The 14,123-nt window shown below is 43.2% G+C and overlaps 1 protein-coding gene across 2 annotated transcripts in view; it reads left to right on the top strand.

Moving 5' to 3' along the window:
- Positions 1 to 11,511: 11,511 nt before the first annotated feature.
- Positions 11,512 to 14,123, top strand: part of MTARC2 (mitochondrial amidoxime reducing component 2) — a 35,713-nt gene continuing 33,101 nt past the window's right edge. Inside the window, exon 1 of one of the 2 annotated variants that reach the window (XM_079106814.1) lies at positions 11,512 to 11,824. In XM_079106814.1, coding sequence (XP_078962940.1) covers positions 11,553 to 11,824 — 272 coding nt within the window. In that variant the 5' untranslated portion in view covers positions 11,512 to 11,552. The remainder of the gene's footprint in view (positions 11,825 to 14,123) is intronic. The other variant, XM_079106813.1, reaches the window with a different exon arrangement.

The following is a 14,123-nucleotide window of genomic DNA, read 5'->3' as shown; positions in this document are numbered from 1 at the left end:
GGTGGTCAATGCATGAGTCATAATAGTTAGCCTAGGAAAGCTTGCATATAATAAATGCGAAGTTATATTTCATATGTGTTAATATTTCAGTTTATGATGAATAAACAATACTAAAAGGGGAAATTGCAGGGAAGTTCCTGAAGAGGAAGGATGGGGCAGGCATTACTAAATCTGATTATTGAAAAAAGGTAGAGAGAAAATGATTTTCACACTTTCAAAGGTTCAAATGACTTATCTAAAGCAAAAGAGTTGGTATGAAATAGAATATTTGCCTCGAAAAACTCTTTATATGGTAACAATTGTAGAGTTGTGTTTTAAAGTATTCTCCACCCAAAAAATCATTCTCTTTTGTTTAGAAGTTTAAATCTAAAATCAGCCAGCATTCCTTCTGTTAATGTCAACAAATGTTTTAACACATCGTTGGCATGAACTCATTTCCTGTTATGTTTTACAGGCGGATCAAGGATGGATTGAGATGGTCTCAAATTGACATTCCAGGCTGGGGTTGTAGTTCAGTGGTAGAGTACTTGCCTAGCATGTGTGAGGCACTGGGTTTGATTCTCTGCACTACATATAACTAACTAACTAACTAAGTAAATAATAGATAAATAAAGGTCTGTCGATGAAAAAAACTATTAAAAAATTGACATTTGAAGTTCTTGCTCTGTGCTTAGAAAGAGTGGGGTTCTGTATTTCCACTCCATAATCATGAAACAATCAACTCTAGCTACCATTCAATAGAAGAGCTGTGTTAAATATGAGTTTTCTAGTAGGTTGATGGGATTTCTATAACAATGCCTTGAATCCATTTTTAAAAATAAATCAGTTGATAAGGACAATGTTCTGCTTCATTATGTACTTGGAAGCAACATGAAACAAGGGCAAGTCCAGAGAAAAGTCCCACCCACAGTTCCTCAACTCTCCACACACTTATGAAAGGCATTATCTCAACCACAGCTGTCTTCGGAGGCCTACATCCCAAGAGATCCCAGAAATCTTACAGGGAAAAGAAGAAAGGCAGGCCTACCCTCTTCTTGCCCTTTCAACAGTAGACCTCAATAGAATGTTCTCAGACCTTTTCTCCATCTTCCGGACACCAGAACACAATCCCTGAATTGATAAGGGTAAGAGATTTGCATATCTGCTCCATGAGGCCCTCTGCCCTAACCAATCCCATTTTCTTCTCCAGGGCTAGGGATAAATTATCCACATATTGAAGGTTACTGTCATCATCATGGTGCAAGTATAATGGACTTACTAAGTCCTCTCTGAATGTACGTTCACCTAGATAGTCTATTAAATTTGGTCTATCATTAAACTGAATAGTCTATTAAATTGGATCAAGAAAAAAGTGAATTTCATTTATTACTGGTGGAAAATAGTTTCAGAGTGTCTCAAAAAGTTAGACATAGAGTTACCCTATGATCCTATAAGTCCATGCTGGTATATGCCCAAGAAAATTGGAAATATGTGTTGTTGCAAAACTTCTACACAAATATTCATAGTAGCATTATTATAATAGCCCCCCAATGGAAACTATCTCAATGACTGTCTGCTGATGAAATGGATAAGCAGTGCTATATGCGTACAATGAGATATTATCTGCCATAACAGAGAATGTATAGTTAGTTACATGTCACAACATGGAGTTACCTGATAAAGTTAAGTGAAAGACATGAAACACAAAAAATCACACATTGCATGATTCATTTATATGAAATGTCCAGAAGAGGCAAATCCACAGTGACAAAAAAGTAGTTGCCAGGGCTGAGTGGATTGCAGGAGATGGAGTACTGATAGGTATGGTGTTTCCATTTGTAGTGATGGAAATATTCTGAAACAATACAGAAGTGATAGCTGCACAATATAGTGAATATACTAAAAAACACTGTATTGTGCTCTTTACAATGGTGAATTTTATGTTACGTGAATTGTATCTCAATTTAAGAAATAACAGGACAGTTCTTACAATACAAGGGTAAGTCATTTCTATGTCATTATTTTCTGGTTATACTTATTAATAATGTTAAAAGGCTCAGAATGAATGAATGAAGAAATGAATGAGTAAATAAAATGAAAGGAAACTGGGTGGAACAGACTGTTTTGAGTGAAGACACACTGTATATTTTTTTCTTGGGAAGGAGTTGGAAAAGGGCCGATAGAGGGAAAATATCAACAAGTATTTAATTTACAGGGCATGTTTTGGAAAGGATGACCCCAAGCAAGGAGTCTCTTCCCCTCCCAGACAACCACATCCTGCCATAACCTCCTTCCTTCACTCTGAGCAGGCACGTGCTGCTGAGATGAAAAGCAAATCTCCCCACAGCTGCCAAAGAAAACAAACACAGAGAAAAAGCAACTGAAGGCTGGGGTAGGAAGCAGGATTCTGCATCCTGGCTGATAACATCCTCAAAATCAAAGTCGCAAAGCACAAGAGGGGTCATGGCCATTGAAGGAGTTCAGGGGACACCCAGGACAGGTTAGCCAGAGGTGAGAAAGTCCTAGCCTCAGTGTTTGCAACTTGGGCGTGACATGTAAGGAATACTGATGCTCTACCCGTATACAGGTAAAGGCTCAACAAATTCCTCGGACCATTTATTTAACAAATATAACAAATTTTTGTGTGCCTGGGGTAGATGTACCAGCCCCAGCCCATGGCAGAGCACCTTACAGTTAGTTACAAAGGGCACCATACTGACAGGCCTATCCATTCCTCACTCCCTTCCTCTAGCACAGATTTCTGGCACTTTCTCTCCAGGGTCTTTGTCCCTCCTCCTCCTTCCCTCCCCCTCCTCAAGGAATAGTTCGAGAAAGCAATCAGTGCAGGATTCCTGCTTCTTTGCTGGGAGAGGGCTCTTAGGAGAGACAGGAACTCCAGTGTCTGGGCTGACATGGGATGAAACACCATACCTGCCTGATCCAGTTTCACAAACTGCAAAGCATCATTCACATGTCCAGAGCAACTGAGGTGTGACTTTGTTTCTCCTCAGGCTCTTTCAAAATACTCGGCCTATAAATGGCTCTTAATGCCCACCCTTCGCTGGGTTGGGTCACGTGAAGTTGTTCCTTAGGACTTACTCACCAGGAAGGAAAGGAGGGTTTCCTCTTGCTTCCCTGGTGGAAGCAGCCTCCAAGAACCTCTTCTCCACCCTTCCATCCAAAACCCTGGTCACAGCGCCCCCTGCTGGGAATGTGGAGCAACCTCTTGGGAAACCCCGGTCCATCCCGGGGAAACCCAAGAACCACAGGGGTCAGGACCAACCCAGGGAGGTGGGGCCGGGCCCACCACCTAACGGATGATGCCTGAATCCAGGAGGTTTTAGTCACATCCACTTGATTGTTGTCATTGCAGAATATAGACTCCATATTGCCAGATATTTTGATTTCTTAAGACAAGCTAGACGTTACCTAATTGAAACATCTGTATTTAAGCCAAATAAAACAAGCCATGGGACAGAGTTTGTGTTGCAAACCATCAGGGAAGGTTAACAACAGTTCATCACTACACGGAAAGGAGGAACAATCTTTGGTAACAGAAAATATCTGAAATAAAATATTATTAAAAGCACAGCCATGAACATACTTGACAAAAAGAAAAAGATACCAAGCCAATTCATGTGCACCTGAATTTCTAGATATTGAATATTTGCTTCCTGGATACTGATTCATTTGTTTATTTTTTTACTCTTTATATTAACCAGCAGAAATTAGAAACTTTCTGTACAAAGTATGGGATCCCAGGGAAAACTCAACATACAGAAAACATGAATTCCATGAAGTTAATTTTTTTCTGTTACTTGGGGAAAAAAATAAATTTTGCTAGAGGTATATATTTACTAACTTCCAGAATACCAATGTCCAAGATGGCATACCTGAACATGCTAGAAATTCACACTCCTCCAAACAGCATTTGAAGTCTGCACACTTGGCTTGCATCATGCCTAAGCTCCTCTACCATTCACTCCCTGTACTTTCCTGCACATCACTCCACTCTGTAGTCCTCCAAAACATCACAGGTCTTTTCAGAAAGTTGTATGTTTCTTGAGTTAATCTTCCTCTCTTCCATTTTTGAAGCTTCTGTGCATCTTCAAATCCTCATTTACATGTTACCTACCTCCAGTCTTCAGGCAGAGAAAGTTTGCCCAGCCCCAATATGTGCTTTCAAAGTCCTAAGCCCAAAACTCTCATAAAGCAGTTATTAAACTGTTATTTGTTTACACATCTTTTGGGTTTGGGAATCCACCCACAGGCATTAGCTACAAAACTTTGAAAACATCTGGTAGATTGGAAGATGGTTAGGTATACTTGCTGTCTGTTTTCCTAACCGAGAGCCTGGTGACTGGGAGACTCATTGTAGCTAGGATAATTTAAAAAAATTATATTTTTAATACTTTTTTCTGAGCTTTTTGAATAAGTAATAGTTTTTATAACTCAAGATTTAAAAGTGTAAATGTGTCCAAATGAAAAGTTTCCATCTCTTCCATGTTTCTAGCCACCCAGTTTTTCTTCTTATCAGCAAATAATGTTACCTTTTTTTTTTTTTTATATCTTCTGGATGAAGTCCACATTCTTCCTCACACTGTAATTCTTTCCACCCTCTGTGCTTGTTTACCTTTTCCATCCTCTCCTTTTTCCTCGTTTTCACTCTGCTTTCTCTTCAGGATTGAATTTAGCTCCTCAAAATACTGTGTTCTCTGTCACAGTCTGCCTGCTTTGTCTGACAACAGTTTCTCATCAATCAGGCCTCTGCTTCCCTGTCCCTATCCCTAGTGGGCTTCTAAGGACCTCTGCTCTTCCCCTCCAACTCTTTTCACGGAGTGACCTAATTGCTTGTTTGCTGATGGATAGCCTTAGCAGTCAGCAGGCTTCTTACAGTCGAGATTCTCTCTTCCTCAATCATTGAAGACTAAATACCAGCGTCTAGCACCTAGTGGGCTTGAATAAAGGCTGCTCACTCCCTGAACATCAGCCCTGGTACATGTTCCCCTGGAGCCCTTCTGAGTGAGTTCTGGGACTCGCCTTTGGAGTCATGACCTCCCTGGGTGTACGAATCACAAACTTCCAACTCAAACACAATCTCAGTGTTCATCTCCTTGTAACAGGAAGGAGGCCCCCGGCTAACACACAGAGAATGCCCCTTGACCTGGCTTAGGAACCCTGTTCAAATCCTCATTGGGGGGAAATGAAAATATTGCACAAACTTGTGGGCATGTAAAGATGTTTCTCATTGGAATGAACAAAATGGGGTGGATGTTTTAATCATCTGGTTCTGAGTCCATGCAACTGTTGACATAGCAAAATTAGACTTTCTACCTTGAAAGGCTAACAGACAGACTCTGAACTGTGATGTATTTTCCTCCACCAGTCCTACGTGGTGATGCACAACACCTCCCCCACAGGGCGACTCCTGGCTTCCTTTCAAACCTCAATCCCTACCTCACTGAATGTCAAATTACTCTGGAAAATGTAAAGTCCTATAAATGGAGGGTGTTATTATCATTATCAGTATTTATATTATATTATCTGAACTCAAATTCTTACTGGCATCATAACGTATGTATACTGAGGTGATTATGGAATGTCACAAAATCTGCTATATTAAAAGACCTTAAAGAGGCTACTTTTAAAAATCTGCACTTTATTTACTGAAATTTCATATTCAAAAATCTCCTTAAACTTTTTTTTTTTTTTTTTTTTTTTTTGGTGCTGGGGATTGAACCCAGGCCTTGTGCATGCGAAGCACATTATCTACCACTTTTAAGTTGATTTTTTTCTACCGAGGAATATGTAATCGCAGGCTGCTTTAGCACTTGACTGAGTCCAAAACAATCTACTGCTTGATTCCATTCTGCATTCTTTTCAGATTCTTCCTCACCACAGAGTCACAACTCTTGCAGATATTTAAATGCACCCTCTTTATCTGTGTAACCTATGCACGTGTCTCACTCCACCGATACTGTCTTAATGTCATTCTGTGGCAACAAGGATCCAAACTGAACACCAACACCCCTGCTTCAAACTCAGAAAAAGGGATGAAGTTGGTTTCTGGGAGATTGTGTTACCTAAGTCTGGAAATTCACCTGAGATGAGCATCTGAACAGAGCCATTGATGAGGGAGCAATCATGACCCCTCTCAATTCCTGCCAACTGTCTAGAGGAAACACATGGTGAATATCAGATCAATGAATAAGTATCAGAATTAAATGAAATAAAGCACACTGATATACCGATACGTCTGTTTGCATATACATTAGAAGTTGCAATTTTCTTCTGCAAGACTGATAATGATTCTTTTTAATTCCATTAAGATTGACGCCAACTACTATCCCATTCATTGCACCTATTACAAGAAAAACTTTAGATAAACTAAATTGAATAAGAGTTTTTTTGAGCCAGGGACCATTCATGAATCAGGCAATACTCAGAACCAGAAGAGGTTCAGAGAGCTCAGCTCTGCTACTTGGGCAGTATCTATAAACCGAATAGGTATTTCTCTAAAGAACTTCTAGACCCAGCCTGGAAGGGTTAATTCTATAATCTTAGCTGAGGGAGGAAGGGTGAGTCTGAAGACTTCTGTGGCAGGAAAGGTTTCAACTATCAGAGAAAAAAGTTGTGGAAGTTGGGAATTGAGGTGTGATAGAATTACCGTGGTGGGGTACAGGACAAGAAGTTATGTTATAATGACATCAATGCAGTGTTGTGCCGTAAAAATTCCTAGACGCAGGGTGGGGAGGAGTCTCTTAATGTTCCATTTCCTAGGAACAGTCTGGGAGATGTGAAGGGCTAAGGATGGGGTGGATCGGGTGATGTGTTCTGGGGCATAGGTCAAATAAAACTGTAACCTGTAATCCGTGATTGATTTCTCACTAGTAGTTTAGACTTGGAAAACAAAGGTTTTATCTCTACTATTGATTGATAAAATAAACTAGACTTTCAACCATGATAGATAGAGAATGCCCACCTTCTCACTCTGAAGCATTCAATGCTTAGAGTATAGGTTTATTGCAGATGGCCTGCTGTGAGGACCCAGCAGGCAGTTATGGTGGTCATCACTGGATGCCCAGATCTACCCAGTTCCAGCACTTGCTGGGGCCATTGGCGATCCTCTCAGAAGCCCAGGTCAGACACTCACCCTCGTGGGAATGTGAGAGCCAAAACATATGCTTGATCAATATTTAACTGCTTCTAATCTTGAATTTAAGTCAGTTAATCAGGAAACATTGTAACCAATCCTTTAAGGGGTAAAGCTGGCTCGACCATATCTGACTCTCAACACTAACTGGCTAATGTGTCTGTGTTTAAAGCTTATAGATAGGTGAGGGCTTGATCCCTATGGTAGTGGTTGAAGTCATGACATTTTAGCCTACCCTGACTCAAAAACTTAAGGTTGATTATCATCACAGCCTGATAATCTGATTTGTTTATCTCTCCAGGACAGATAGTGAGTGGCCCTAACTAATACCTATTGAGGTCTTTCCTGGCTGGGCAAGAACAATATTTGCCTTTTAGGATTCTTTCTTACTGTTTTTTTTTTTTTTTTTTGATTGGTATTCTAATAATATAGTTTTATTTAGATACAGCAGTGCCTCTAGCCATACAACAATGATTCTTTACTCACTAGAAAGATTCTTTTTAGCAGAGTTTGCTAAAATGTGACAAACTAGGGGAAAAACATGCAAGGACTCTGAAATGCATATGATAAAAGGGTAATATTCTTTCTTTTTGCTCTATTTTTTTGGTGTTGGGGGTTGAATTTGGGGACACTTTATCTCTAAGCTACATTTCTAATTCTTTTTATTTTTTATTTTCAGATAGAGACTTGCTAAGGTACTAAGGCTGGCCTTGAAACTGTGATCTTCCTGCCTAAGCCTGTCAAGTAGTTGTGATCACAGGCATGCACCACTGTGCCCGGTTTAAATGGATAATTCTTTTAATTTACAAAGGGCTATGAAGATATAATCAAAAAGAAAAAAGATAAGCTAATAATTCAAATCAAAAGGAAAGCCGGGCACAGTGGCACAAGCCTGTAATTCTAGCTACTGGATAGGCTGAGGCAGGAGGATTGCAAATTTGAGTCCAGCCTGAGCAACTTAGTGAGAACTATCTCAAAGTAAAATATTTTTTACTAAAGGGCTGGGGATGTAGCTCATGGTAGAGCCCTTGCTTTGCACGTGGGGGCCCCTGACTCAATCCCCAGTACTGAAACAAACCTACAAATAAATAAATGCAAGCCAGTGAATAGGCGACTAGTCAATGGATCCTCAACCTCCCATCATCCCTTACAAACTTTTCAAATGACGAGGCTAGGTCTGTAAATTGTACACATTACCGATAAGGAATTTCCTTACTTCCTTGAAATCATCCCTAGTCCCAGCATCAGTAGAAGGGGACCAGAGCTGGCTAGGTGATGTGTTTGGTGGGTGAGGAGAGCTGAAATTTGATATTACCATGGCAAGTCCCTCACTTGGTTGGCTGTGGAACCCAGGGCCAGTGTGGACTTAGGAAATTCAGTATTAGAGCTGATATCTTAGAGATCTATCCCCACCATCCTACAGAAAGGTAGTAGCCCAGAAAGTTCAAGTTACTGGTCTAGGTAGCTTTTTTCTCCCTGGATGGTTCATAAATGCCTGACATCGAATGGTAGGGATGGTTATCTTTCTCCCAGACCAGACTGTTCTCTTGAGTTTTTTATCTCAGAGAATGAATGGCACTCCCACCACAAACCCATACTCTGATACCAGAAGCTGTAGTCACCTTGGGCTCCTTCCCTCCCTCAGTCTCAGTGTTCCCTCTTCACCACCTCTGGCTTATTCTGTCTGCTGTCTCCCCTAGCCACACATACAATCCATCCTCATTTATTTACTCAGCAGCAACTAGGGCATTAGTGCCTCATCTAGTCACCCTTGGTGTCATTCCTTCCTTCCCAGAGTGACCTTGCCAACATCCATCTGAATACATTTACTGCTGCCCAGAATCCTAGGTGTCTCCACATTAAATAGAGGCAAGGCAGAGCCTGATCTGCCCTCACCCACCCATCCTGCCTCAATTCCTCCCCCTGCCCATGCACTGGAACATTCTAATAAAGCCGACTTGCTGGTGGTTTTCTAAACATGCCACACTCTCTCCTGTTTCTTTGATTCCTTTAGGTCATCACATGTGCTCCTCCGATGTAGAGTTTCCTCCTCAGCCCCCAACCCTTCATGTTCAGTCTCAACTTAAAAGCTCCATTCTCTGAAATGTCCCAAGATTTAGCTTCTCTCTATCTCACTTCCCCTGTCTTGACCATGTGTTCTCTCCAACATTATCCTTAGAGGTGCTTCAGTCTTCTGGGGGGCTCTGTGAATTCCTGGATGGAGGGTTAGCTTCATCTAAAGTTTGAGTCCACGATAGCTAATGAGACATTTAGCCCAGGTCCAGTGAAGGTGATGACTTTACCTTCAGCTGTTAGACTTTAATCTAACAGCTGGCTTGTGGGCAGGGTGTCTCAGACTCTCCTCAAGTCTGGAGGGACAGAGAAGATCAGATATAAGTATACACTGTAATGTATAAAGCTGCTCCCCCGCCCATCAGGTGCAGCCATTTTCCCCGCCTCCCAACCACTTGTCAGTCTGTGAACATCCTAGCTAGCTATGGTTCATCAGTTAGCTTGCAAGTGTCCTTCTCCAATATTGGTCCCATGTTAGCCCTACGGAATTCAACTGTTTACTATAGCTTCCCCACCATCTTTTTTTCCCCATCCTTCTGTCTGTCCTCCTCACTTTTCTCTATCCTCCCCACTTCCCACTCTCTCTAGCGCGCACCCTTTCTTTTCCCTTTCTCTTTTCCTCTCATTTTCTCTCTTACCCTGCAGGGAGACACTGTTTGCTTAATAAACTCCCTTATGTGATTTCCTGTGTCCGGTGGGTTCCGTGGGATTTTCCTTACATACACATACCTCATTCACAACACCATGCTTAAAAACAAATCCAGACATCTTGGCTGTAGAGCACAATGAGAATGTGTGGGGACTGAAGAGGTAAACTCTGGGGCCTGGGATTTCAAACAGGATTTTTTTTTTTGTTTGTTCGTTTTGTTTCTTTGGGGGTGGGGGGAGGGAAGAACAGGTCCAATTTTGTTCACTTTTCATGGAAAACAGTCTAAGAGATGAAGACTCCTCTGTTTCTGTCTCCCTCCCTGAATCTTCTCCCACACTGCTGAGTGGGGCTTTTCCCCAGAGGGTGACCCATCTGGACTTGGGAGGGGACCACAGCCTGGCCTCTTTAAGATCTGTGCCACAAATTAAGGACCGTCTTTTGAAAAATAAACCAGTGACCTCAAACCTTGACTTATCTAAGAAAATCCATCATTAGCCCAGAAGCTTACTCCAGGGGAGTTTTCAAAGATAAACAAAGCTGAGAATGAGTTGAAGCATGCAAATGGATGTGTCAACATATATTCTACTGTCATGTATCATTAATTAGAACAAATATAAAAATAACAGGCTTTACTCACCCCATGACAGTAGGAAAGAGCTGAGCCCCATTCTGATTTGGGCAGAGTTGACTGGGTGGATAAAGGGAAAATGAGGGCCTGAGTGTGGAGGGTCAGTGGAAGTACAACTGCAAAATTGCCAGGGTGTGGTCAATGTTATTGTGGTGGGATTCTGTCCTCCCACAGACACGGGGACACCCAGGCCCTATCCTCCCTAGTGATCACATTTTAAAATCATTCCTTTATGCCATTCCCAGGAAGGGTGAAGGAGGTGGGGACTTGTCCTGTCTGGAAGCCATTCCTTTAAAATGTAATCATCAGAGAGGATAGAAGAACACGCATACTGGAAGCACCAAGGGAAGGATTTACAACAAGTCCTTTTTAGCGAATGTTCTAAGAAAGGGGTCAGGGGCCGACAGTTACCCGTTGGCCAGAACAAAGAAAATTTTTGCGGCAGATATTTTAATCGGGGTGTGTGTGTGTGTGTGTGTGTGTGTGTGTGTGTGTGTGTGTGTATGCTCGTGCTACTAGAAGTCTTGCTAGAGTTTGCTCCCTCTAAGCAGAGATTTAAACCAAGTTCTTATGTGCTGAAAGTTCTGCAGTTCTCACAGCGACCTGGCAGAAAAAGTTCTTTCCCAAATGTTTTAAAACCTTCCATTCTTCAACCCGCCTTCATGTTTTCGTGTACCCTTGTGGATCAACTAAAGCGCGCTCCTGTAAGAGGCGAGTGTGGCCGGCTGAAGGGTCACATTACGTAAGTGACTGACGCCTGGTAGCGGACAAAGAAGGGAAAATAAAGAGAAGTGACCACTCCAGAGAAACGCGTCTGTTCCCTCACTTGATGTGGGAGCCGCGCCACCCAGAGGCGCCCAGGGCGCTCTGCCTCCCTGCCCTGCTGCCGCGCAGTCCTAGGCATCGGGTTCCGGCGCTCCCTCCCTGGGTCGGACCGGAGGAGGGTGGCAGAAGTTTGACCGGATCGGTGGTTGAGCCATTTTTGGCTCCTCCCCACCCTCCCTGAGTCTTAAACCCCTCCTCTTCCTCCCAGGCCTAATCACCCAGGCCTGTGCCCGCCACCAGAGACCATGGGCGCCGCGGGCTCTTCGGCACTGGCCCGCCTCGGCCTCCCCGCGCAGCCCCGGCCCGTGTGGCTCGGGGTAGCTGCCCTGAGCCTGGCCGCGGTGGCGCTGGGGACCGTCGCTTGGCGCCACGCAAGACCCAGGCGGCGCAGGCGGCTGCAGCGGGTGGGCACCGTGGCGCAGCTCTCGATCTACCCGATCAAGTCCTGCAAGGGGGTGCAGGTGAACGAGGCGGAGTGCACCGCTATGGGATTGCGCTGTGGCCACCTGCGGGACAGGTACTCCGAGCCCCTGCGCTGCATCTTCCCGGGACCGGGAAGGGTGAGGTCTCCCTCACCCTTGGGGCCTTGTCCTGTCCAGAAACCTAACAAATGCCATGGATTCGCCTCTTGGTCGGGTGCAAAGCTTGTAAATAGCTGGCAGAGTGAAAAAAGGCTTATCACTTGCTGAAGGCAAAAAGAGCACGTGTTCTCTGCAGGACAGAGAAAGCAAGGGCCATTTATTGGGGAAAGTCATACATATTCGTGTAGGAAGAACTCCTCATCATGTGTACTAGCGGACAGGGTCCTGAGCAAGCTTCTTAGGAGATCATGCTTTGCAGCAGCGGTGAGAAACGCCTCCGGGGTGGAGAATTTATTATTACAGTGAGACGGGGTGGAGAATTTATTATTACAGAGAGCAAAGTTTAAGGGTAAACTTTTTATTCTAAAAAGACTGAGTCTGAGTACTCAATGATTGCTAAGGCACCTGACTAGCGGCTAACAGAAGAACAGAGGAGTGCCTGCTGATTGAAGGAGAATAGAGGGCTGTCACCTGAATTTCCCTGTCTGTTGGACCTTTGATCTTTAGCTGTAAATGCGTGCCTGATTCAGTTTTGGTAAAATGGATGGGGCAAGTCCCTGCCTCTTGCTATGAGAGAATGAGAGATTGCTCCTTTCCTCTGGAGCAGTAGGACTCTGACCTGGTATCTCCAAGACTCTTATTAGCTGTAAAAGTTTGTGATTCCCTAGCCCCCCTGTACTGGAAATTAAACCCAGGGGCTCTCTACTGTTGATCTATATCCCCAGGCCCCTTTTATTTTTTATTCTAAGACAGGGTCTCACTAACTTGCCCAGGTTGACCTTGAACTTGTGATTCTCCACTCTCAGTCTTCGGAGTAGCTGGGATTGCAGATGGCAATCGCAAGTTTGTGATTCTATCTATAGACCCATAGCAGAAAAACAAAATGCCATTGGCACTAAACAGGAATAAAACAGAACTGGGTGTCGATCCAGGACACTGGGGTAGGCCTTTCTGGGGCTTGTTCCTCCCACTTGTGTTTTGGGGATCACGTCTGGGAGGCTTGAGGTTTGAATGAGTAATGAGCAGAGTGGAGTCTTCCGCTGGGGAGAGGAGGTACCTGGTAGTTCTGTGAGTGGCTGGTAGGTAGTTAACCTCAGGCGTAATGTTTGGTTCTAATGTATAAACCAAGAAATCATAAACAAAGTTAAAATAAAAACAGTTTTATTTGAGTGTAGAATAGATCTGCAAATTGGGAAACAGGCTTAGCAAGACTGCACCAGAGTTCCACTGAAGGAAAGTGGGCTTACGCTTTCATCAAGTCCAGTGGTTAGAAATTGATGCAGATAAGAGCGTTCTTAAGTTTGGTAGCTGGAATATCCAGTTCAAGAAGCAGAATTGGTGACCTGGGTATTCCTAACATGACATCCATGTTTTATCCCTTTTAGTAAATGGGGCTTAGAAAAGGACTTTTGTTCTCCTTTTGCCCAATCTGTAGCCATTTTGATTCTTATGTTACCAAAGGGAATAGCCGTGTGTTCCCTTTTTCCAGAGGCAGAGGCAGAGTGGTCCTCAGTGAAAAACTTTGGACAAATTCCCTACCTACATAGGGCCTGATGCATAGAAATTTCATTTTTAGGATGAAGATAACTGGGTTGGTTTAGCAATGGTCCTGTATCTGTAGGGGTGGAGAGGGTTGCAAATAGATAATTCAAGGAACCTTCTGGCAAAGGGCCATCTGTTGCCCTGGGTTCATGCCAGGATACATGTATGCACTGTTCTTTGAAGACTGCTGTTTTCTTAAAGAAATGTGGGCTTCTACTGATTGGAAAACTTCAACTTGTCTTAGAGAAGTGTTGTGTGTGCAGATCACCCAACTCAAGGGTGATTTTCTCTTCCCCACTCCCATCCCAGATTTCTAATCCTGGAGAGATTTTTTTTCAAACTACCATTTCCCAAGATTCCCATCCCAGTCCAAATGAATGAGAGTGGCCAAGGGTGATGCCAGCTTGTGTGGCATGTTTCTCCCAAGTGATTCTTACACTATAAAGGGTCTTATCTGGGGCCATTAAGAATGAGGAGATGTTTAAAGCTTATTCAAGTACAAAGGATCAGAAAAGTCTGCCTAGGGCTGGGGATATAGCTCAGTTGGTAGAGTGTATGCCTTGCATACACAAGGTCCTAGGTTCTATCCCCAGCACCACAAAAAAAAAAAAAAAAAAAAAAAAATCTTGCTAGAGAGACTTCAGGCACAGTGTTACTGGGTATTCTTCAACCAACTGGGAGAAACAGAATCTC

Source organism: Sciurus vulgaris (genome assembly GCF_902686455.1).
Source record: "Sciurus vulgaris genome assembly, chromosome: 12".
NCBI lineage: Eukaryota > Metazoa > Chordata > Mammalia > Rodentia > Sciuridae > Sciurus > Sciurus vulgaris.
Note: the sequence above shows the minus strand (reverse complement) of the source record. Positions and strands in the feature narration are given on the sequence as shown.